The sequence below is a fragment of the Nyctereutes procyonoides genome, unplaced genomic scaffold, assembly GCF_905146905.1.
Source record: "Nyctereutes procyonoides isolate TBG_1078 unplaced genomic scaffold, NYPRO_anot_genome, whole genome shotgun sequence".
Taxonomy (NCBI): Eukaryota; Metazoa; Chordata; class Mammalia; order Carnivora; family Canidae; genus Nyctereutes; species Nyctereutes procyonoides.
Window position 1 is genome coordinate 6,709,637 of NW_026575128.1, and position 25,847 is coordinate 6,735,483.

The 25,847-nt window shown below is 41.2% G+C and overlaps 1 protein-coding gene and 1 pseudogene across 1 annotated transcript in view; both read left to right on the forward strand.

The window, feature by feature from the left end:
• The window catches only part of KIAA0319L (KIAA0319 like), a 95,933-nt gene that overhangs the window by 49,141 nt on the left and 20,945 nt on the right, over nucleotides 1–25,847 (forward strand). The window contains exons 4-11 of the mRNA XM_055341761.1: nucleotides 7,405–7,651; nucleotides 9,903–10,004; nucleotides 13,391–13,488; nucleotides 16,870–16,957; nucleotides 18,156–18,248; nucleotides 20,753–20,885; nucleotides 23,896–24,124; nucleotides 25,679–25,802. Coding sequence (XP_055197736.1) covers nucleotides 7,405–7,651; nucleotides 9,903–10,004; nucleotides 13,391–13,488; nucleotides 16,870–16,957; nucleotides 18,156–18,248; nucleotides 20,753–20,885; nucleotides 23,896–24,124; nucleotides 25,679–25,802 — 1,114 coding nt within the window. The remainder of the gene's footprint in view (nucleotides 1–7,404; nucleotides 7,652–9,902; nucleotides 10,005–13,390; nucleotides 13,489–16,869; nucleotides 16,958–18,155; nucleotides 18,249–20,752; nucleotides 20,886–23,895; nucleotides 24,125–25,678; nucleotides 25,803–25,847) is intronic.
• Nucleotides 15,680–16,127, forward strand: LOC129520644 (ubiquitin-40S ribosomal protein S27a-like; annotated as a pseudogene).

Sequence of the window (25,847 nt, forward strand, 5' to 3'; positions counted from 1 at the left end):
ATTTTTTTAGAGCCAAGAGTGTGAGGAAGGAGGAGCAGAGGGGGAGGGAGAAGAAGGGGGAAAGAATCTCACACAGACTCCTCACTGGGTGCAGAGCCTGACATAGGGCTCGAACTCACAACCTCAAAATTGTGACCTGAGCTGAAACAAAGAGATGGACGCTTACCCAGCTGAGCCACCCAGGTGCCCCTAATTTGGGTCTTTAAAAAAAAAAAAATCTGCGTCTAGGGGCACTTGGGTGGCTCAGTCAGTTGAGCATCTGCCTTTGGCTCAGGTCATGATACCAGGGTCCTGGATGAAGCCCCAAGTTGGGCTCCCTTCTCAGGGGCAGGCTGCTTCTCCCTACCCCACTTGTGTTTTCTCTCTCTCTCTCACTTTCTCTCTGAAATAAATAAAAAATAAAATCTTAAAAAAATAAAAATAACTTGTGTCTCTATTTAGTATATGCAGTCATGCAGTCTTTTCTATAGCTTCTTGAATATATGGAATGCAATCATAGTAATTATTTTAATACCTTTGTCTACCAGTTCTGTTATCTCTATTATTTCTGGGTCAGTTTTAATTAATTGACATTTTTCCTCATTACAGGAGCATTGTTATTCCCAAGTATTCAGTTTTTAAGCCTTGTTTCCTTTCCTTATTTGCTCTTCTTGGGCAAGCTTATTTATTCCTTGGCTTCAGCTGATATCTTTGGGAACTTGATTCCAACCCTGGGTCTCTATTTGAATTTCCTAGCTGTACCTCAGGTTCAGTATATTTGAAACATAACTTGCCTGTTATTTTCTAAAGTCGCTCCTTTGTAGTCTGTCTTAGTTTTTGACATCACTGTAGTTAGTCCCTCATGTCAAGCTAGAAACATGGGAGTCATCTTAGTTTCTTTTCTCCAAGACCCAGATGCATTTTAGCTTCACAAATATTAGATCCTTAATATTTTAAAATCCACCCCTTAGGAGAAATTTCCAGTAATGGTGGCAGAGTAAAGTGGTCTCCTGAATCCTCCCACAGATAATAGTTTTAAAATATGTAAAAAATATATATTTAAAAAAACTGGAAAGGATCCAAAAGCAGACAGAAGCTAGAGGAGAGCTTACTCTTGAAAAACAGCAACTGGAAGTGATAAGAATTGTGAGTTTGCAGCTTTTTATTTTTTTTTAATTTTTTTTATTTTTAATTTATTTTAGTTTGCAGCTTTTTAAAATTTTTGCCTGAGGGCATTCACTGACCCCCATAGCAGAGGAAAGTGGCAGTGGAAAATCTCAGTCTTATTTTCTTATACTGGCAAAGAACAGAGTTCAGGATAGAAAAATTACCTGAAAATTTAAGGGGAAAGTAAGAAAACCACAGAAGAAAAAAAAAAAGAAAAAAGAAAACCACAGAAGATAGTGAAACCCACAACCTATCTAGAAACTGTACTAAAATCCCTGACTGAACCTCTAAACTACACGTACCACACAGGAAGTTTCCAGAGAGCATGGTAAAAAAAACAGAGGTCAGAGAGGCAGGGCTTCCATCTTTGAAAGAGGTGATCTCTGAATTCCTCAACATTGTGTTGCACCAGTGTTAGAAATCTGAATTTTTCCTGACTTAGGGAGTCAGAGTACAGAGCCTAAGGCTGAAAAATTAGGGAGTAAGCTCATGAAGCAAAGACAGTACAGAGACAGCAGGCCCCAATTCTGAGTGTAATCTATGGCAAAATTCTTGGCTAATCATCAGATTAAACATTTCTAGGGGACCAGGCTAAAAATGCAGCTGCAAGAATTACACAGAAATATCAGTTGCTACACATTCCAGGGGAAGCAGACTATACGGTTTAAGTCCAGATAAGTTACTTGCCTACTTGGAAAAAAAAAAATACAACCTGAAAGAAAACACAGTAAAATCCAAAGTCACTCCATATGTTAGATAGATGTCCCATATTCAAACAAAAACTGTTAGACATGCAAAGGAACAAGAGAGAGTGACCCATACTCAAGAGGAAGAAACAGTCAATGGAAACTGACTCTAGTTTGACTCAGATATCAGAGTTAGTAGTCAAAGATTTCAACATATAATCAGAAAACTTAAAGGAAATTAAAGGAAAATGGCTTTAGTGAACAATTACAGAATTTCAAAAGAAATGTAAACAATTTTAAAAATGGGAAAATAGAAATGAGAGAATAACTTCTATTTATGGCATCATGAGAGGGCCCCTAATTTTCTCATTGAAAAAAGAAGTATAAAACTGGACAGAATTGCCTAAAAGCAAATATTTCCAATTGTTCTAAAAATATAATAGAGGCAAAAGCAAGTTGAGCAAATTGATCTTGAAAAACTGGTAATACTTTGAGCAAGTACAGCAGGTGTCTGCAGTCTTCTCTCTGGGACATTGCCCCATCAGTGTCTACCACCACTTCAGCTCAAGTGACAAGAAATGCAGTTTACCAGGGTGTGGTTAGGCATGAAAACTAGCAACTTTTCTAGAAGGTTGGCATGATTTGGGGTAGAGGATGAAAACTCACAGCTTTGCCACCTAAAACTGGCAAACGTGGTTGGGAATGAACGGATAGAATCAACAGCTTTGCTAACTTGAGATGGTTGTGCCTGTTAGGGTGAGTGATGGATCTGCTGGAAACTTAATGGTAAGATCTTGAAAATAAGAGCTAAAGAAGAGCTAAAATAAGCTCTCAGTGTATCCCTGGCTGGGGAATGAGAAACTACCTGCATGTGCAAAAAGATACCTAAGAGAGCCTGGTAAAAGCTAAAAATCAAAGGAGAGCTGAGAAGTGGCTGCAACTTTGAATGCATTCCCCGAGGAACACACAGATGGGTTGACAGAGGGTGAAGCTTTATAGACATAATGTGTTTGAGTGACCTCTGCTTAAATCATTGGCTGATTGCTAAACTATGCAGATATAGGAATGACACCTAGGAAGCCAGGCTAAAATAAAAACAAGAATTAAAAACAAAAACTGAGCAGAGGTGTCAGTGGCAACATACTGTGGAGGGATTCTAATTCTTCAGTTGAAGTAGAGAGGAGTTACTAAAAATAACAGCCCATCAGAAAAATAAAATAGAATCCCCAACTGTTACAATAGATGACCTAAAATTTCTAGTTTCCAACCAGATGTTAGGAAACATGTGAAAAAAGAATCAGTAAAGTGTGACCCATACTCAGGGGAAAAAAGTATTCAATAAAAATGATTCTGAGAAGATTCAACTGTCAGATTTAGCAAGACCAATGCTGCTGTTAAAAATACACTTAAAAATGTAAAGGAATGTATGTTCAAAGATAAGAAGGAAAATGAGGTGACAATTACCCAACAAATGGCTTTAACCACTTTTAACTCAACATTGTACTGCGTGTCCTAGCCAATGTAATAATGCAAGAAAAAGAAATTAAAGGGATACATATTGGAGATGAAGAAGCAAAACTGCCTTTACTCACAGATGATAGAATCATGTACCCAGAAAATTCCAAGGAATCTATTCATTAAGTGAATTTAGAAAGGCTACAGGATATAAGACCAATATACAAAAATAAATTGTGTATATATTAGCAATGAATAATTGGGAATTAAAGTTTTAAAAAATGTATAGCATCCAAAAACATGAAGTTCTTAGGAATGAATTTAACAAAATATGTGCATGAGCTATATACCAAAAACTACAAAACATTGCTGAGAGAAATTAAGTAAATGAGAGATAATACCATTGTAATAGTGTTCCCTCCAAAATCATGTCTTCCTGGAACCTCAGGATTTGCCCTTATTTGGTAGTATCTTTGTAGATGAAGTTAGTTAGAGATCTTGAGATGAATATCATTCTTTATTTAGGGTAGACCCTAAATCCAAGGACTGATAGCTTTACGTGAGGAAGGAAAGGGAGATTTGGACCCACAGAGACACAAGGAAGACAGCCATGTGAAGATGAAGATACAGATTGGAATTGGGTTGCCACAAATCAAGAAATGCTAAGAGCCTCTGGGAGTTGGAAGAGGTAAAGAAGGTTGTCCCCAAAGGCCTTCAGAGGGACTGTGGCCCTGCCTTGATTTCATACATTCAGCTTCTAGAACCATGAGTGAGGGAGTTTCTGTTGTTTTAAGCCATAATGTTTGTGGGCAAACATTTTGATAGCCCTAGGAAACTGTTACAGTCATATTCAGGGATTGGGACTTAGAATGGCAAACTAATCTTGAAATGAACAACAAAGTTGAAGAACTTAAGCTCTCTAACTTTAAGACTTACTATAGAGCTGCAGTAATCAAAGCAGTGGTACTGGTGTAAAGATAGATGAAATCAGTGAAGCAGAATAGAGTCCAGAAATAGACCCATACAAATATGGTTAATTAATGTGCCAAGGCAAATTGATGGGGAAAGGATAATCTCTTCAATAAATGAATACTGAAACAATTGGATAGTGATATGAAAAAACAGGAACATTGACCCTTATACTATACAGAAAAATTAGCTTAAAATGGATCATAGACCTAAATTTAAGAGCTAAAATTATAAAACTTGTAAAAGAAAACACAGAAGAGCCTTTTTGTGATCTTGTCACTAAATATGCAAACTAAATAATATCACTAAAAGCATGAATTATAAAAGAAAAAAATGATGAATTAGAATTAAAATTTATAAACTTTTGTTATTTAAAAGACATCACTAAGGAAAATGAAAAGGCAAACTACATACATATTTGCAAATTAAATACCTAACAAATATTTGTGTCTAGAATATATAGAGAACTCTTGTAACTTAATTAAAAAACTAATAAAGCAGAGGATTTGAACAGATAGTCCATTGAATAATTTATACAGTAGATGTCCAGTAGGTGCATGAAAAGATACCATCCCTAATCATTAGGAAAAATGCAAATTAAAGCCACAATAAGAGGCCATTACATACTTTGATAATGACTGAACTTAAAAAGACTTCCCAAACCAATTTCTGGCAAGACTGTAGAACAACTGGAATACTCATACTGGTGGTGGGACTATATAATCGCACAACAGTTTTGGAAAGTAATTTGGCAGTTTTTTTAAAAAGTTAGAGGCATATCTTCCATATGACCAGGTGTTCTACCCGTAGATATTTACACAAGAGAAATGAAAGGATATGTTTGTATAAAGACTTGTAGAGGAATATTTATATCAGCTCGATTTGTAATAGGCAAAAACTGGAATCAACCCAAATGTCCAGCTGTTGGTGAATGAATAAACAAATTGTGGTATACTCACATAACAGAATGGTACTCAGCAATCATGAGGGAACAATTATTGATAAAGACAGCAACATGAACAAACAAGATAATATTGCTGAGTGGAAGAAGCTGACAAAAAGAGTACATACAATGTGATTCTGTTTATATGAAACTCTAGAAGATGCAAACTAACCTATAGTGCCTGGAAGCAGAGCAGTGATTGTTTGATTGTTTGGGGCTGGGAATTTGGAGAAGGGATTACGAAGGAGGATGAAGAATCTTTGGAAATGATGGATATGTTCATTATCTTGATTGTGGCGATGGTTTCATAGCTATATATGTGTGGTAAAATTTGTCAAATTGCACACTTTAAATATGTTCAGTTTATTGTATGCCAGCTATGCCTTTAATAAAATTGTAAAAAAAAAAGTGGACAAAGATTTGAATAAACTTCATCAAAGAAAATATATGGCTGGCTAATATGCACAAGAAAAGATACTCAATCTCAGTCATCCAAAAAATGCAAATTAAATCACAGGAGATACCATTAGATGATTAAAAAAAAAAACCAAAAAACCAAGAATGACAAAAAATAAAAAGACCCAAGAATACCAAGTACTGGTGAAGTTATGGAGCAGCTGGAACTCTCATGCATTGCTGGTAGAAAGGCAGGATGGCATTTAGATAACAGTTCAGTTTCTTATAAAGTTAAACATATACTTACATGTAACCAGCAATAAATACTTTTGAATATTTACCCCGAATAAGTTAATAACACACACTTACAAAGCCTTAGATTTCAAACATTTATAGCAGATTTATTTATAGGAGCTGAGAACTGAAAACTTCAATATCAATAGATGAATAAACTGTGATCTATCTCTAGAATGGTATACTGCTCAGTAATAACAAGGAATGAACTCTGAGACACAATAACATGGATGAATCTTAAAACATTAGGTTGAATGAAAGCAGCCAGAAAAAAATAGCATGCATATGATTAATTTTATATGAGATACCAGAAAATTCAAACTAATGGGAACAGAAAACAAATGTGATTGCATGAGCCCGAGGGTGGAGGCAGAAACTTACTGCAAAGGGGAATGAGCCAACTTCTGGGGCCAATCTGAATGGCTTCTCTCTTGATTGTGGTTACTTGGGCATATGCCCTTGTCAAAACTGAAAGACCTATACACTTCAAGTATGTGTGGTTTATTTTGTGTAAATTACACTTCAATTAAGTTGATTAAAAAAAATCTGTACCACCAGCTTTGTAGCCACCCACCGTTTCTCATTTGGGATGGATGCAGCACCCTCCTAAGTGGTGGTCCTGCTATTGTCTTAGTTCTTTAGACTCCTACATGATGCAGCAACCTGAACGGTCCCCTTAGAACAGTATCCTGAGTTTGTCACTTTCCTGTAATACACGTTCCCATAATTGCTCACCATTACCTAGCACCTTAGAGTAGCATAGGTCTTCTTTAGGCTGACCCTTGACTGTCCAACTCATCCATTACTTCAGCCTCCCACTTTGCTTTTGACTCTCAGTTCCCAGCACAGGCCATGTTAATCTCATTTCCTGTACTGTATACTCATCTCTCCCCCCTCAGCCTTTTGTTTAGTAAACAGTGGTTTATCTTTTTAAACTCAGCTTAGAATTCTAGGAAATGCCTTTATTTATTTATTTATTTATTTATTTTTATTTATTTATTTATTTTTTATTTATTGAAAGCATCCTTCTTCACACTGTCCGTCTCCAAGATTGGAATTAAGTACTCTTCAGATGGTGCTTTTTTGGTTCATTGTAACTTTTATAGGTGTTTTTATCCTTGTGGCTTATGTTTTTTATTCTTTCTCTAACTAGATTGGGCATTCATTGAGTGCAGCTATTATATTTTATTTACCTTTTGGATCCACAAGGTCTGATCCATAATAAGTGCTTAATAAGTATTTGTAGGAAGATTGAATATGAATGTTGAGAAAAGTATACATAGAATGATTACTACTACTTTGTTTCAAACAAACCTCTTTGCATAGAGAATAAGACTGGGAAGATTTATAACAACATTTTAACACCAGTTTGAGTGGTGAGATTAGTTCCTTTAATATTTTTGACAGTTTTGCATTTTTCATAAAAACACAGTGTGTAATTATTTTATGAGAAATAACCTAAAAAATTGGCAGTATAACTTTTGCCTATTCAAATGAATTTTTGCATTTCTTTAGGTTCACAAGGCAGTTATAATTTCCAGTCCCTTAACCACAGTCCTGACTGCGGAGATTCCTGGTTGGTCAAAGAATGAATCAGCCCAACCTGAGACATCAGAGTATCCTGGTACTACACCTAGCACTCAGCAAGTAAAAAGTCTTGGGAAAATCCAGAATGCTACCCTTCTCCCCGTGGCTCCCTCCTACAGTTACACCACCCCTGACCCTCAGGCCTCTTTCCAGAGCACCTCAACACCATACCCAGGTGAGGCCCTTTGCTTCTGCCCTTGGAGATAGGATAGAAAAGGAGAGCATTTTATCACAGTGTTCTCCTTAGTGCAAGGAACAGAGAGAGGCATGACTTTTGAGTACTGTAGGTTAGAGAAAAAATAATCCTATCTTTTTTCCTATAACCACAGGACTTGGGGCTCTCCATTCTTTTCTCAACAGGCCCCAGAATATGGGAATTTACGAGGTTCATTTTCCCAGAGCCAGATTCCACTGTGCCTGGGACTTAAAAGGCAGGAGATTCAATTAAGTAAAGTTCGAGGAATGAAACAAACAGAAGCCACAGGGAAAAAAGTTGGATTTTTGTACGTATTTGCCTTCTGAATGACTGATTGTAGGTCAGATATTTGTCTCTCTGATTTTTGGCATCATCTTTATTTTTAAAGCAGCCCATCCATAGGAAGGAGATTTATTTATTTATTTTTAATTTTTATTTATTTATGATAGTCACAGAGAGAGAGAGAGAGAGAGAGAGAGAGAGGCAGAGACACAGGCAGAGGGAGAAGCAGGCTCCATGCACCGGGAGCCCGACGTGGGATTCGATCCCAGGTCTCCAGGATCGCGCCCTGGGCCAAAGGCAGGCGCCAAACCGCTGCGCCACCCAGGGATCCCTTTTTTTTTTTTTTTTAATTTTATTTAAGGAAGGAGATTTATAAAGAGTATTGCCTTAACAACAAATCTGTGCTTCGTGAGTGCTAGTCTAAGGTATTAGGAGGAAATGGTTAATCAAGGAAACTAACTTGATCTCTATCCCCTGAAAAAGGCAACAGGGTGAAGCAAAACAAGTGAAAAGGAATTTTTCTGATTTTTGATTTCCTAGGGTTTTCTTTCATGGTAGTATAACATGAAATTTTGGGGTTTCAATCCTGAGGCACTAAAGTAATTTTTGTGTTCAGGCTGAATGCCTATAATTTTTGGTGTAATTGTGAAGGGTTTGAGTAACACTCTATTTTTGTCCATTATACTCTTTCTGAGTATAGTGATTTATCTTTCCTTTCTTTTTTTTTTTTTTCATTGAAAGTCACTTCAGAAAATTCTTATTCAACCTCAGGGTGTCTAAGTGCTGAAGTTTCTTTCCATAAGGAAGATTTCATTTCTTCCTAAGTGTAGTACCAATAGATCTTAAATTTCATGTTTGTCAAGAGGTCCTTATTACCCCCCACTCTTGAAATATGGGCTGACCAGTCATTTGTTTGCTTTAAGCTCCTTAATTCCTGGGTCTCATACCAAATAACGATTTATTGTCAGAGGAATAAGATTTATATAACAGTGGTTCTCAACAACTTGCAAGCATTTTTGGTAGTTACAGTTATGGAGGAGGGGTGCTACTGACACCTTGTGGATGGAGGCCTGGGATATGGCCAGCTGTCTTATGTGGTGCACAGGACAGTTTCCCCCACCCCCTACAACAAAGAATTATCTGATCCAAAATGTCAGTAGTGCCAAGGTTGAGAAACCCAGACATGTATGAAATAGCTATTGAATAGTGTGAAGACCGTATATAGCTATTAGCTGATGTGGGTATTCCAAAAAAGCTAAAGTCATTCAGGAAGTAAATAAGTTTGAACTGAAATGGTCTGGGAAGATTTCTTGGAGAGGACTGGCTATGCCAAAACAAAGTACTGATTTAGAATAAAGAAAGCATACACTCCAGTTGAAGGAAATAGCATTAGCAGAGTCCCCAAGAGTAGACTATGTCTTCTGTGGAACACAAGAGGGAAAATGAATATAACTAGAGGCAGAATTGAACAGAAAGGATAAGGTGGTGTGATCAGATGATAATGGTTCTCTAATACCAGCATAGGGGTTGGCCTTGAACATGGGTGGGAGTGGGGAGTCTTAAGTAGGAGAATAACATGGTGGGGGAAGTATTTTAGAAAAACTAATGGTGGTGAGTGTTAGAATAATACGGTGTCATGATAACCTGAGAATTATAATAACGAAGAAGTCAGCAGTATTAGATTAGATGCTATGGGAGTAATGGATGTGGGTTGAGAAACAGTTACTGGATTTGCTAAGGAGCAATTTGTGGATGACCTCACAAGATCTTTTTCAGTGGCAAAGTGAAAGCCAAATCAAATTTCAGAGGATTAGAGAATAGATAAATAAGGAGGAAATAAAGGCAGTAGCTGAATATTGTTTGTAAAAGAAATTTGTCCCCAAAAGGAAGAGGAATGAGGTAGTCTGGATCTAATTTCTTATCTCTTGTATATTTTCTTTGTTTCTAGTTATAAAGGAATTGGTGGTATCTGCTGGAAAGAGTGTCCAGATCACCTTGCCTAAGAATGAAGTTCAGTTAAATGCATACGTTCTCCAAGAACCACTTGAAGGTAAAACATCCCCTTACATTTGGATATTGTTTTAATTTATGATATTTACATACCTTAATTCATTTACTAATTGCAACAGCCCCGTGAGAACAGGTATAGTATGCACATACAGAAATATTTCCCTGATGCAAGAGCAGTATAATGTTTGAGATCATGGGCTTTGACACCAAAGCCTGGGTTCAAATCCTGGCATAGCTAATCATTGGCTGAATGATTTTAAGCAAATTGTTTTTACATTTCCATTTCTTTTTCAGTAAAATGAGGGTAGTAATTTCTACTTCATAAGGTTACTTTAAGGGCAAAATGAAATGATATATAAGAGACCTACTTCAGTGCCTAGGAAATAACTGATACTCATTAAATGGAGGTTGTATTCTACCCCTTTAAGAGAGGAAGAAACCGATACTGAGGCCAGCCTATTTATTTTGTCCAAACAACTAGTATTAGCAGCTATAGAACTCATAGAGGAGTTATTTAAGACTATAGTTAATGTAGATTTGGCATTTAAAAAATAAATAAAAAGGAAGACAGGGCACCTGGGTTACTCAGTTGGTTAAGTGTCTGACTCTTGATATCTGCTGAGGTCGTGATCTCAGGGTTGTGAAATTGAGCACCTGCATCAAGCTCCTTGCCCAGTGCAGTCTGCTTGTCCCTTTCCCTTCCCCAGCTTGCCCTCTCGTGTGTTGTCTCTCTCTGTCTCTCTTTCAAATAAATAAAATCTCTCTCTAAAAAAAAAAAAAAAAAGAGGACAAGCCCAATATGATAATAAAATTCAGATTTATGAACTATATAAATTAAGGGACAATGCATTCATTATTTAAGCAAACTTTTATAATATGAGCATCCCTTTCACCTTTTTTTTTTTTTAAGATTTTATTTATTTATTCACGAGAGACAGAGAGTGAGAGAAAGGCAGAGACACAGGCAGAGGGAGAAGCAGGCTCCACGCAGGGAGTCCGATGTGGGACTTCATCCCAGGTCTCCATGATCATGGCCTGGGCTAAAGGCAGGTGCTCAACTGCTGAGCCACCCAGGCGTCCCTCCCTTTCACCTTTGAAGTACATATTAATATACCAAAATTTAGCATAGAAACACATAAGCACTTAAGATTTTCTATGACAATAATGAAGCATACTTTGATGGAAAATGGTTGCCTTGAGTTTATGCTACTCTTATTACAGGGTTAGTCAAGTAAAATGCTGTACTCTAGGATTCAGGATGATGGAGTCCTTCATTTTAGGTACACACCTGTCCTATACATTAGTCCGGCTTTCTAATAGGCCTCATACCAAATAGTGTATTTATGCAAAAGTACTTTTCCAGAACCTAAGCGCCCTCCCTGTTGTATATTTCTGCCCTCAAAAATAAGGTTTCCTTATCAGTTCATTCTACCTTCCTCCAGACAAACTTTTATTTTTTTAAAGATTCTATCTATCTATCTATCTATCTATCTATCTATCTATCATCTATCTATCTATCTATCTATGAGAGGTAAGTGCAAGTGAGAGAAAGCACAAGCAGGGAGAACAGCAGAGGGAGAGGGAGAAGCAGTCTCCCTTCTTGATCCCAGGACCTTGGGATCATGACCTGAGCCAAAGGCAGATGCTTAACCTGCTGAGCTACCTGAGTGCCCCTACCTTCCTCCAGAGAAGCTTTAGCCTTCCGCTCCCCTGGTGGTAAGTTACAGTGAATGAACTTGGTGGCCTCTGAAGATGGAGGTGAGAACTGCTTTGAGCTGCACTTGCCTCCACTGTTTTGTGAAAGGAGCTGGGCTCTGCGTTAGGTTCTTGTCTAACCCCTATTTGCATATACAGCCTGTGAGTTGCTGTCACCTTGTAGATCAGTATTCTAAAACACCTGGGTTGATTGTTTTCAACTTTCCTTTCCATGGGTTCAGCATTTATCAGATACATGAGATGGATAGTTTCAAACTTTCAAAGGTTGGGGACAAGTGAACAGGACCAGCTCTGCATACTCTTCCTCCCCATCATCTCCTGTGGCAGCCCCTGAAGCACTTCTTAGGATCCCTCTAAGGTTCAGAGGCATGGTTTGAAAACCACTGCCGTAAATCATTTAAACCAACATTCTGTCTAGCAGAACCTATCCTCAGTTGTTCCTACCCTTGGGCGAGTTCCTGGCTGTGAGGCATAATTCATCCCCCAAGCTTTTCTGTCCTAGGAATATTGTCCTTCTTGAAATTGCATTGCCAGCCTTAGATATTATAAAATTGTCAGTTCCCAAATTAGCGTGAGTCTGTTTTATGTGTGGAAAAATAATTTCCAACTCTAGCTGGAAGAAAGGTCGTCTCAGCACCAGTCCCACTGCTGCTGCTGCCTTCCTGCTTCTCACCTAACCTGACGTCTACATAATACATTTGTGAGAGCTGCCTGGGGCTGACAGCTGCCCAACACAAAACTAGTATTTGGGGAGGAAGGAAGAGTAATAGATCTTGTATCTCAGGCTTATAAAATGAAATCTAGTCTTCAGATGAAGGCCGTCGTGGAATTTGGGACTGTATGCTAACTTACTTTTGAACTCATGAACTAAGAAAAAGACCATTCTGTTATGCTTTTGAGGTTTCTTCTTTTTTCCTTTTATTTTTACTTTTGGATAGTGACATAAACTAAGCCTTCCTACCAAATCTCATCGGTCCCTAGTCAGAAGTGAATTTCATTCCCCCACCACCAAATTTAAGACTGCTTTCCCGGGGTCGGGATTCCATTTAGATAACAGGATCCTGACCTTGCCCTACCCAGTCATAGCATCTGAGTTACAAATGAGGACCATTTAATACTTCATTTGATCTTAATTAATTTCAGTGGGGCCCGTTTTAAATGGGCCATCCCCTGCCATCTTCTGCAGTGTGTTATTTAGCTCAGCAGGAACGAAGTAGCTCTTTTAACTCACCAGGGTGTGATGACCTCAGTGAGACAAGCATTGTTAGCACTCTAAAAAAGCTATTTTTGAACCATGTTATTTAGAAGTCATTGCTGTTCTTTGTTGCAAAAGAAGTTTTGCAGGAAAATGGCCCTTGTTCCCAGTGAGTTCATCCATAGTGGTTGGTAGGGCATGTATTTTCACTGTGATGCCACACCATGAGCAACGTGGTATTTTGAGGGAGGATTGGTCTCTCTCAAGGGGAGGGCGGGTATGGGAAGGGAGAGAGCGCGCTGCTGGGAGAGAGTGGAGGAAGCCTGACTGTAGCTGAGTCAGCAGATTCCTCCCTTTCAACAAAACATTCAGTCTCCCTGTAGGCTTTGGGGTGGAATCTTAAAAACTAAGGCCTTGTCAAGATTTAGGAGAGATTTGTTATTGGCAGGATGTGTGGCTGCCCTCTTTGTGTGTAGGTGTGTGTTTTCATGATTTTTGTAACTGCCCTTCTATAGGAGAAACCTACACCTACGACTGGCAGCTGATTACTCATCCTAAAGACTACAGTGGAGAGATGGAAGGGAAACATTTCCAGATCCTCAAACTATCCAAGGTGAATTTGCCTCCTCTCACTTGCAGGGCTGGGTGCTGACCATTTTCTAAAATGTAGAATGTAGAATTTTCTGTTCATACTTAAATCAGGAACAATCTTTCAGAAGTGATTCCTCCAAAAGTCTGGCTGACATCCAGTATTTGTTAGTGTATGATTCTCAAATGTTCATTTATGGTGAGAAGACTGTATAAGCATGGTGGTGATAGCTGAAAATACACACTAAACAGCTTTTAAGGGTAACATAAGGATTTTAGAATTTGGGAGATAAGCTAAGTTTTTTGTGGCCACAAGACTGTAAATTGGCTCAGTCTTTTTTGGGATACAGTGTAGTTATTAAGAACCATAAAAATGTTCAAATTCTTTGGCCAGGCAATCTCATTCATTTATTCATTCTTTTTTTCTTTAACAACTATTCATTGTACACTCGTTATGTGTCAGCCAGTGGGGATTTACCAGTGAATTGATCAAAATCTTCACATTCAAGGACAATAGAGTCTCACTGGTGGCAGTTATAACAGGGGATGCACTAGGTCAGTGCAGGGGGTATTGAAGCCCTGGGGAGTTTGATTTCTTTGAGTTTACTTGGGTGGGTCATGACAGGTGACTCACTTTCTGGGTAAAGGGTAGGGTGCTGATAACCTATGCAGGGGAAGCAATATGTTCACTGGGCCAAATATTAGAAAATGTGACTAAAAGGGAATTCTGTATGGTTCAGCATGACTGGACCCTCTGGCATGAGAAGAGCAGTGGCACAAAGTTGGAGAGATGCATGGGTCGTATTACAAAGAGCCTTATGCTAGAGCAAGGACTTTGAATCTTATCCATAGGGATTATGGAACCTTTGAAAGTTTGTTTTTGTTTTTGTTTTTGTTTTGGAACCTTTGAAAGGTTTTAGACAACAGAAAGACTTATTCAGATTTTCAATTTAGAAAGATCACTCTGACTGCAAATTGAGTGAGGTAAGACTCAAACTAGGGAAATCATTGGAGACTGTCAAAAAATGTAAGCGTGAGATAGTAATAACCTGATTGAAAAAACAAAGTAAAACTTAAAAAGACTGCTGTTGAGCTCATAATATGTGCCAGACACAGTGCTAATTGTTTTATGCACTTACTTCATTTTATCTTTGTAATGACCCCAAGATGTGGATATTAATATCTGTTTTATAAATGGCAAAACTAAAAATGTGAAAAATAAAGTAGTTTAGCCAAGTTTCACAAAGCTATTAAATGAGAGATTTGATCTGGAACTTTCCATCCCTAAAGCTCTGGCTTTTAACAACTGTGCTGTGATGGTTGAAATCTAAGGTGATAGCATTGTGAATGGAGAGAAGTGAGTGGATGTGAGAAATATTTATGAAGGTCGACTCTAGAAGACCTGGTGATGGATCAGTTGGGTGGCGATGTTGAGGAAGGGAAGTCCAGGATAACTCTGGCCTTTTGGCTTAGGCACCTGGGTAGATATTGGTGCAACAGTGGTGATATTCACTGAAATGAGGAACACAGAAAGAGGAGTAAGTTGGATGAGGTTTGCAAATGATTAAATCATTTTTGGACAGAGTGAGTTTAAGGTACCTGTGAAACATTTGCGTGGAGGTGTCCAGGAAGTAGCTGGGAGTCAGAGACTAGAGATCAAGACACAAGTTGAGGCTAGAGAGAGAAATTTGCACACTAACCTCAAACAGATGACAGTTGGAGCCATGGCAATTGATGAGATCATCCAGAGTGTGTAGAGTGAAGGAAAAAAAAAACAGGTCACAGTTGGAATCCTGGGGAACACAGTCCTTAGAAGTGTGGAAGGAAGAAGAAACTGAAGGAGATGAGGAGTAGGCAGAGAAGTGAAAGCCAAGGAACGAGAGCTTTACAAGAAGAAAACCGTCAGAAACACTAGTCAATTAGCATTTGCTCAAAGAAGAGAATTCAGAAGAAAGGAAAAATCTCATTCATCTGAAAGATACTCATCACAGCATTGGTTATAATAGTAAAAGTCTGGAAACGACCCAAATACCCAACAATGTGGAAAGCTTATGTGATACGATGCATTTACTCATGTACTCTCCTGCAGCCGTGATAATGATCATCAGAAAGACTATTGTAATGGGGAAGGTGTTCATGGTAAATGAATAGAAGAAAGAATAATAAAAAGCTTGATGCAGGTTTTTCTTTCTAATCTGCCATCTGCAGTGGAACCACCGCCAAGGATGCAGATTTTCGTGAAAACCCTTACAGGAACGAGCATCAATCTCGGGGTTGAATCCTCGGATACAATAGAAAACCTAAAGACCAAGATCCGGGATAAGGAAGCAAATCCTCCGATCAACAGAGACAGATCTTCACCAGCAAGCAACTGAGGATGGAATTCAAAAGGAATCCACCCTTCATCTTGTGGTGGTGCTAAGAAGAGGGAAGGAATCTTCCAGCACTCCCAAGATGCATAAGCACAGGAGAAAAATAAGCTGGTTGTCCTGAAATAAAGGACACTCATAATGTGGATGAGAAAATGGCAAAATCAGTCACTGTCATTGGGAGTGCCCTTCACATGAATGTGATGCTGGAGTTTTTATGGCTACCCACTTTGACAAGCATTAGTATGGTAAATGTTGTCTGACCTGTTGCTTCAACAGACCAGAAGACCAGTAATTGTATATGAGTTGATAAAAGACATGAACTAACAACAACAACAAAAAGCTTAATGCACACCTTGTTTTTTTTTTTTTTTTTCACACCTTGGTTTTAATTAGACCTTGGAAGTCCAGGTCCTTGAGGTGGTGATCTCATCTTACTCCTCTCCAAACCCCAAGCCTAGGATGATGTCCAGTACATAATTGGTTCTCAGTGTTTGCTGAACGAATGAACTATTTAAAAACTACTTTTTGTATGTGGTCAAGGATTGGAAGGAAGTAAGAGAAATATGATTAACTGATGTGCTAGGGCAGTGGGATTGTGGGTGATTTTCTTTCCTTTATATTATGTTTATACAGTTGGTGGAAATCAGAAGGGAAAAATATCTAGATATTTGGGAGCTCTTTGGTATTTTTACAAAATGGTTTTCTTTGTAGAGATGATTATTTTAATTTCATAACTCTATGAAATAGGATGGTTGGGCCCTTAATGTTCTTTTGAGAAGAAAATGAGAGTGCAGAGATATTGAATTCCCTTTTGTTGTTCTAGAGTCAGCTAGTAATAAAATTCACATTAAAAGCTATAGATTTTTAGTTTATAATTCATTGTTTCATCTCCTCAGCTAGTTTACTCTCTCCCTTTTGGAAGCTGTGCAAGAAGAGAATGCAGTCTCAGCATGGAAAGTTCAGATATATGTGTTATTTTACATAGAATTGCTGCTCTTTGTGGTTGTCTAAAAGATCTTCTCTCGCTTCTGCAGCTTACCCCTGGCTTATATGAATTCAAAGTGATTGTAGATGGTCAAAATTCCCATGGGGAAGGCTATGTGAACGTCACGGTGAAACCAGGTATGAATTTCCCAGCCCCAGCTGAGTCTCCATTGCTTCTTCTGCAGGATTCCTAAAGAGGGGCAGATTTGACTTGAACGGTTTTTGAGTCCTATTCTTTCTTTTTCTTTTTTTAAAATATATTCACTGAGCAATTCCTAGCTCAATGTAGTGAAAGGTTATCGTGGCAGAGTATATACTTTGGTTCCAGTTGGGACATTTGGCTGGGGGGGGGACGACATTAGTCACATGGCCCCCAGTGCAGTATGGCCTGAGCCCGTAGCCTGTCTGTCTGAGAACTACTTCTCCAAGTAGGTCATGCTGAGAGAGGACCATGTGTTGTGATTAAGGGACACAAGAAAGCCAGGAGCCTGGGAAAAGCATGTAGAAGGAGAACCAGCCAAATGGCTGACTCTTTCTGATCTCTTTCCAGATATGGGTTTTGCACACAGAATTCCTCATTTAATCCCTGCCAGTCTTCTTTCACCTTGGAAATCAAATCCTGTCATTCTTTTTAAGTGATCCACCACTGATAAAATACAGTACAATAGCAAAGTTCCTTGTTTTGCATTTTCAGGGAAGTTTGGGGGAAGTTGGAAAGTGGCACCTACATCAGCACAAAATCTTAATATTTTCTGTTTCTGTTGGTAATAGATTTTCTCTGTGTTCCTTGAACTCTCACCAAGGTAATCCTTTCCCTTCTTAAAAATGTGTTACATAAAGACTTTTTGATTATTTCTCAAAGAAAAGGCCACTGGGTTTGTGGCTCACAGTCATTCGAGTGGACAGAGTGGTCTGTGTGACCCTGCTATCACTCAGGCCGAGTCCCCTCAAACATAAGCTCAGGGATGGTTGAGAAATCACCCATTATGCTTTCACCACAGTCTGTGCCAAGGGATAGTTTGCTTGCCAAGGTCCTTATTGCACAAGGCTCATGTGTTGTCCACCTCTACTCAACTTGTGCCACCTTTTCTTGAACAAGGTAGCACATGAGTGTTGAAAGTATGCAAAGGCATGGTCTTAGGAGTGATCAGGTTTGGAAGAGGCTTTAATGCTTCCACGTGTCTTATGATAGAATGGTAACCTGGTGTGACTTTCCCATTTGGTGATGCACCCATCAGTTATGTTGTGGACTAATTCTAATTCACCCACACAGGCCTGCTCTTCCTATAATATATAAAGCCCATCTTCCAATTTCTTCCGGGTCTTTTTCTTACAGAGCCCCGGAAGAATCGGCCTCCTGTTGCCATTGTGTCACCACAGTTCCAGGAGATCTCTCTGCCAACCACTTCCACAGTCATTGATGGCAGCCGTGAGTACTTATCTAGGCATGATGTTTTAGAAGAACATTCACTGTGAACTGTGCTAGAAAACTCTGGCAGAAGATTTGGGGCCAAGGGCGCCTGGGTGACTCAGTTGGTTAAGTGACCTTAGCTCAGGTCTTGATCTTGGGGTCATAAGTTCAAGCCAGGTGTTGGAGCCTACTTAAAAAAAAAAAAAAGATTTGGAGCCAATTATGTCTGCATTCTGTTTAGGCCCATCTTGACTATGTTCTGGGAAGATTACCCATTTCAAGCAACTAATTAGGACACAAAAACCAGACAGCCCAGACAGCCCCTATTTAAAATCCCTGTGTGGCTTGTTGGAAGTAATACTTCTGCTCTTTTGAGATACAAGAAAATAAGATTATGCAGATATTTAGCATCTTTTTGTATGAAACTTACTAGTTCTCTTTTTTTTTAAGATTCATTCATTCATTCATTCATTCATTCATGAGACACACAGAGAAAGAGAGGCTGAGACACAGGCAGAAGGAGAAGCAGCAGGCTCCCTGCAGGGAGCCCGATTCAGGACTTGTTCCCAGGACCCCAGGGTCACGCCCTGAGCCGAAGGCAGATGCTCAACCACTAAGCCACCCAGGTGCCCCAAAACTTGCTGGTTTTCAAATTTTCTTAGAGTTACCATTCTCAGTTATGGAAACAAAGCTCCTTCCTCTCATAGCAAGATAAGTAACTGAGGGTCTTGGCTGAAGAGCTGTCCCCCAGCGCTCACTGCCTGACAAGCTTCCTGTCAGCCTCCCGGAGAGACTCACAAAACATACTCCACGCCCCGGGCTGGGCTCCTGAACATTCACACATCAGAGTAGTGTCCCCTGTGGGTAACTTCTGGGTCTTTGCCACTGATCCTGGTTGTGCATGCAGGGGGTCTCAGGCCTGTTATCTCATCAGTGTCGGCTTGGTCCCCTTTGGGGGCATATGAAGGCCCTGCTGCCCTGATTGTCTTGCCCCCGACAGTTGTTCTACGGCCGAGGCAGTCACTGCTCCAGCAGAGGAATCTCTAGCAAGGTTAAACATTTCATGTAGATGCGACTGGCAAGAGGAGGAGGGTAGAAGAATCGCAGGCCAAGAGGGAAGAGAGAACAGGAAGAGGCACTTGTGAGAGAGGGTCCCACAGTGCTGTTTTACTTCATAGTTTTGAATGGGTCAGAGTTAAGTCGTGTGTAAAGGTATACAGGGGAGAGCCTCCCTACCATCCCCCTCTCCCAACTGTCCAGTTTTCCTCCAGTCAATGCTACTATTTCACATTTCTTTCTACAGACATTCTATGCACGTGTGAGAAAATACATACAGTCTTTATGATAACACATAGTAGACCCTGTTGTGTGCAGTGCTTGTTTCTTTATATGGAAGAATTTTTCTTTTTCTTTTTTTTTTTTTAAGATTTTATTTATTTATTCATGAGAGACACACAGAGAGAGAGGCAGAGACACAGGCAGAGGGAGAAGCAGGCTCCCTGCAGGGAGCCCGATGCGGGACTCGATCCCGGGTCTCCAGGACCACGCCCCGAGCTGAAGGCAGAGGCTCAACCACTGTGAGCCACCCAGGTGTTCTGAAGAATTTTTCTGAATCAGTACATGAAAGAGTTCTTTTTTTTTTCCTCTTGGTGATCACATAGCCTTCCGTTAAACGGCTGTATAATTCCCTGTATGGCTGTATACCTGCTTTCAGTCAGTCCCTATTGATGACCACTTAGATTATTTTTGGTCTTTTGCTGCTATGGAGAATGTTGCCATGAATAAATGTGTACCTGTGACATTTAACACACGTGCACATCTATCTGTGGGATAAACTCAAAGAGGAGCTACAGGGCGAAGACACATTTTGCTAACTTGCCCTTTGGGAAGGTGTGTGACTGTGCTGCCACCGTGGCTTATGGAAGGGCTCGCTCCACACCTTTACCCATAGAGTGTGTTACGAAACTTGGATCTTACCAATCAGGTAGGTTAAGAAAATAGTATCTGAAGTGTCGTTTAAACTTGCGTTTCTTTTCTTTCTAAGTGAGGTGGAGTGTCTTTTCACGTGTTTAAGAATTTTTGATTTTCCATTTCTCATACAGTAGCATTTTTTTTAAGATCTATTTATTCATGGGAGACACAGAGAGAGAGGCAGAGACACAGGCAGAGGGAGAAGCAGACTCCATGCAGGAAGCCCGATGCGGGACTCGATCCCAGGTCTCCAGGATCACGCACTGGGCTGAAGGCGGCGCTAAACCTCTGAGCCACCCAGAGATCCCCATACAGTAGCATTTTAACCAGAGGTTGCCCGTGTTGGAGTCCTGGGACAACTATGCAGTGGAATATCCATAGAGAAACAGAGTGACCCAATATTCCTAGGGAAGAAAACCTCTGGAGGGGTAGTCATGTCATGAAGTTTTCCTCACTTCATGTCTCTGGGTGGTTGCCCCGGTTTGTGTAAGCCGGGGCGGTGCTGAGACCCAGCGCTCTCGTGTTGTAACTGATGTTTCTTTATGGTCAAGAAAGCACTGATGATGATAAAATCGTCCAGTACCATTGGGAGGAACTTAAGGGACCTCTGAGAGAAGAGAAGATTTCTGAAGACACGGCCATATTAAAACTAAGTAAGCTCGTCCCTGGGAACTACACTTTCAGGTAAATTAAGACCCTTCACCTTTCCTTTAGGCCACGCTTTTCCCTTGGGAGGTTTACATTCTTCTAGGAGTAACTCTGACAGATGCCACGGTCGTTGGAGATTTGGTTGATGATAGGGCCTTGGATTCCATTAGTTCTCTGAGCCCTGTTGGTGGTTGTGGTCACAACAGTGATCAGTTTTTAGGGCAACGGCCGTGGCATAGTGGGTCAGGACCCACCACAGTTAACCCTTCTCAAATCTGCGCCTGCAAAGCTGCACTTGGCAGATCTCCAAAGTTTTTTAGGATTTCTGTCATTAAGTGAAAGGGCCCATCTTCCTGTGCCTTCTCTCAGGAAAAATCTAAAGGAACCTGTTTCCATTTTGCCTCTTTGGTAAATGCTTCCTCAACTTACAAGGTTTCAAAATCTTTACTTTGGACTAGTGGTTTATTCCAGTATGACTTGGGGGATCTTTCTCGGTTGGGTGTTTTAGAGAATTTGACTCAAAGATAGTCCTGGGAACTGGCGTTGGCACTCTGGGATGTGATTAGTGAGAGTGTGAGGCCGGCTCTAGAGTAATCCTGTTTGGGCTTGCAGCGTTCCTGGTATGTCACAGAGGATTTGTATGTGAGTGTCAATCTCACAAACACCAGGTGTTCATGATACTAAACTTCTTTTATATCCGAGGAAAATGAGGCTCAGTTGTATTTACTAGCTTCTCTGAGGTCACAGATTTCAGCTAGAACAGAAGTACAGCTTCTCTAACCCTCAAGCTGGGCTCGTTCTGTTCCACCCCTTGACCCAAGCTGTACGTACTTTGTTAATGCTTTCTTGAGTGCTCTTCTCAGTCCATTGGCGTTCTGCGCATCCTTAAGGGCTGCCTCAGTTTCCTGTGAGGCGCAGTAGAGGCTCCTGAGGTTCCTCTGGGAAGAGGGACTCTGTCTCTCCCGGGACCATCGCACCCGGGGCCCCTGCGTGGCACCTCCCATGGTGCAGCGGTTTATTCGTGGGTGTCTGTCTTCCCCATTAGATCCGCAGTTAATCAAGTTTTGGCACTACCAGAGACACAGTGACAAATGTCCTAGCACAGCACCTGCCGTGTAAATAAATACGACTTAGTAGCACTCTAACTCACGACTTCAGATGAATGAAAGGCAGCTGCCGTTCCCGAGGATAGAGCCTTCTCATTGGCTTAAAATGGAAATGTGAGTGGGTTTTTACCTTAGCTTTCTAACATAGGAGTTGTGGTATTTATGAAATCTACCTTGGGCCAGGTGGATCCTTTTTTAAAAAGCAACACTAATAGTTCCTGTTTCTTGAACACTTATTATGTGTGTAGTACTATTCTGAGCTCTGTGCGTCCAGTAGCTCATTTAATCCTTATAGTAGGTATTATAATTACTCTTATTTTGTGGATTAGGAAATCCAGGCACAGAGAGGTTAAGTCACTTGCCCAAGGTCACACAGGTAGTGTGACTTGAGTCTGCACTTTAAACCCCAGTGTTGGGGTGGGTGCGGTACTGGCGGGTGATTCTTTTTTCCTGTCCATTTCAAACTATGAAATGATGGGATTGGGTTTGGTTAGCGATAAGATCCAGTCTGTTTGGTTCCACTTACCTTTCCTCATTTCCTCCTTTGACATGGCAGTGGCCTCTTTCCCCGGCCACATGGTCAGTTGCTATTGCATCCAGGGTCCTTGCAGGCAAGCCCAGGATTGGAGGAGAAAGAGTAAATGGGCAGCTGCCATCTTGCCATTTGTCTGTAACTTGCTTTTGCTCTGAAATAGGAGACAAATAGGATATGTTAAAAAACAACAACTGAAAACAACAGGGGAACTGGAAAAAAGAGAACTTCTGTGGATTTTTCTTCTTCAGATGTTTGCCGATTTGCACACGTCCGTGTGCCTGCCGTGTTTGTGCTCTTTTCCTAAAGGCTAAAATACCCAAAAATCCCCGTCAGGCCCTAGGTAAAAGGTGAGACTGTGGGATACAACCCCACAGATGTCTGGCTCTGTCTGTGGCTGGTGGTGAGATTTACACAAACGACATGTCTTTTCTATGCTTTTCCTCTTTCTGTCAGCAAAATGGAAGGAACCCAAACCTCCTTGCTTGCTTATGCTCACATTTTGAGGTGGCAAGAGAAGCTTTAGGCTGTTCAGCTGGAAGGCATCATTTAGGTAAAAGCCTGCTCTTATAAATGAACATTTTTTTTTCCTCTTGCAAATCCTGTTTCACACTGGCACCAACTGTGGGGCTGTTGCGTAGGAGAATTCATTTGCATCTTGGGCTCCTGTCTTACCGGAGCCAGCCGTCCTGGTCCAGCCCAGAGGCTGTCTGCCCAGGCTGCCCTTCTTGCAGTGTGTGCATGGCTGAAGCAGGATGGCAGGAGGAGAGTGAGCCGCAGTCAGAGCTTACTGTTTAGGGTGGCGCCTTTGAGCCCCACAGCTTTAGGGGCCAGGGATTACCTATGCTCAAACCTTGGTTTCTGGGCTGTGGAGCCGGAGAACTGGGGCTGCATCTTGGCTCACCGTGTAGCCCCGGGCAGGTTACGCAGCCTCTCAGCTTCCTGTACGGTGAGATGGAGGATGCCTACTTTATACGATTGTTGTGAGGACCAGATCACACGGTGCTTATGAAGGTCCCAGCGCACAGACGTGGCAGGTGGTGGAGCAAAACGGCACTGGTGACAAATGGCCTGGATTCAGATTCTGACCCCACCACTTTCAAACTTGGGCAAGTTACCTCCCCGTACCTCGGGCTCCTCAGGCATGTATGGCATAAAATCAGGATCGTACTTTCTAGAGCTGTTGTAAGGATTTAATGAGATAAAAAGCACCTGGAACAGTGCCGGGCACTCAGGGTGCGATGTAGTAGTGTTCGGCCTTCCCAGGAAGAATGGGAACTCTTTACGAGTTGGTTACCATTTGGTCCCCTGCTGCCTTGGTATTTCTTAGCCTTGATTTCAGTCCTCTCAGATTGGTTTCTCCTCCTGGAGCCCATCCCTGATTGTACTCCTCTCTCTGCCCTGCTAGCTTGACTGTAGTCGACTCTGATGGAGCAACCAGCTCTACCACTGCAAGCCTGACAGTGAACAAAGCCGTGGATTATCCCCCTGTGGCCAATGCGGGCCCCAACCAAGTGATCACCTTGCCCCAGAACTCCATCACCCTGTTCGGGAACCAGAGCACTGATGATCATGGTATCACCAGCTATGAGTGGTCACTCAGCCCAAGCAGCAAGGGGAAGGTGGTGGAGATGCAGGTAGGAGGGAATGGCTTCTGTCTTTTCTTGCCCAGGGGAGTTCAAGCAGCTGGACTGGGTTACCCTTCCAAGGCTGACTTTTTACTCCATTTTAATCACCCAAGTTGCATTTATATAGCACATTGAACATTGGAATTTAAAAAAAAATCTAGAACATTTAGGGGGCCTTTAATGAAGACATTACCAAAACCTTTGTCTTTAATGTTTGATATTAGAGGAAAAGACTAGATGAGAAACAGGGACTATTCTAGAATGGTTCCAGAGAGTCAGACTACACTGAAGCCAGACTACACTGAAGCCAGACTACACTGAAGCCTTTTGGGTGCAGATCTCCCCCCGACCCTGAGAAAGAGCATGTGTGTGAGTAGGGTGTGAGGAGAGTGGGAAGGAAGGGCAGAGGGAGAGAGAGAGAGCGAGCGAGCATCTCAAGCAGGCTCCATGCTCAGCACGGAGCCTGACACGGGCTCGATCTCCTGATCCTGAAATCATAATGCAAAAGTGCAGATCTTAATGAGCTCTCCGACAAATGGGGAGTCGTAGCCCACCTGGCTAGGTGGTGAGCATCTTCTGTCTGGACATACTTAGGAAGAGACTAGATGTGTCACCAGGCAGGTAAGTAAATGAAACTGCCTATGACAAACCAGACAACAGCCCCTGACTGAAGGGTCAGCTGCGCCTCGGGTCAGCTAGTCATTGCCACATGGAAATGTCCCAGGATTAATAGCTAGGCCAACTTCTCAAGAAAAAAACAGAAATCTAGACCTGTGTGTGAAAATATTCCATTTGGGGGGGCACCTGGCTGGCTCAGTCAGTGGAGCATGTGAGTTTGAGCCCCACGTTGGGTGTAGAGATTACTTAAAAATAAAATCTTCAAAAAAAAGAAAATTTCTAACTTTTAAGACACTGCAGGCCAAACAAAATACCTACAAGGTAGATTCAGCCCAGAGGCTGCCAGGTTTTGCCTACGGTTCTAGAGGAAGCTCCTGCCTTGGAAGCTTGCCCTGAATTGTGTATAATGTTCCTCTGACACTCTTTGTTTCCAAATTGGAGGCATGACTTAGAGCTCACATTTCACCTGGCTTTTTGTTTAGATATTATGGTCGGTTTCTCTGCTGCTACAGAATCTGCAGAAACCTGCAAGAGGACAGCATGGCGTCACCTAGCATTTTGAGTTGCTGCCTTGTGTTACCCGGGCAGCTTTGTTAAGATCGCTGAGTGGTCTCAGCAGGAAGAACATGGTTTTAAAAGGGTTATTTTATTAAACACTCATGGCCCTCTTGCTGGCTGGGATCATAAAGACCGATCTTGGTTATCTCCGCACACTTTCCTGTACTCTTCTCCCTTGTGAGAGCTCTGACTTTATTGAAACTGCTGCTGTCAGGGCAGGTGTTCCCTTGAAGGGGGAACCTTTTACTTTTTACAGGATGTCCCACAGTGCCGGATTCCACACTTACTAGGTTTAGAAAATGAGGTGCATCGTTTAGACCAGAGTAGGACTTGTGTGATGTGATTCTGGGAGTCTCCTTTTCCACTTGTCTGTGTTTATGCATCCAGGGTGTTCGAACACCAACCCTGCAGCTTTCTGCCATGCAAGAAGGAGACTACACGTACCAGCTCACAGTGACCGACACAATAGGACAGCAGGCCACCGCCCAAGTGACTGTTATTGTGCAGCCCGGTGAGTTCAGCCTTGTCGTGCATGCTCTTCTGCTGGCTGGCCCCT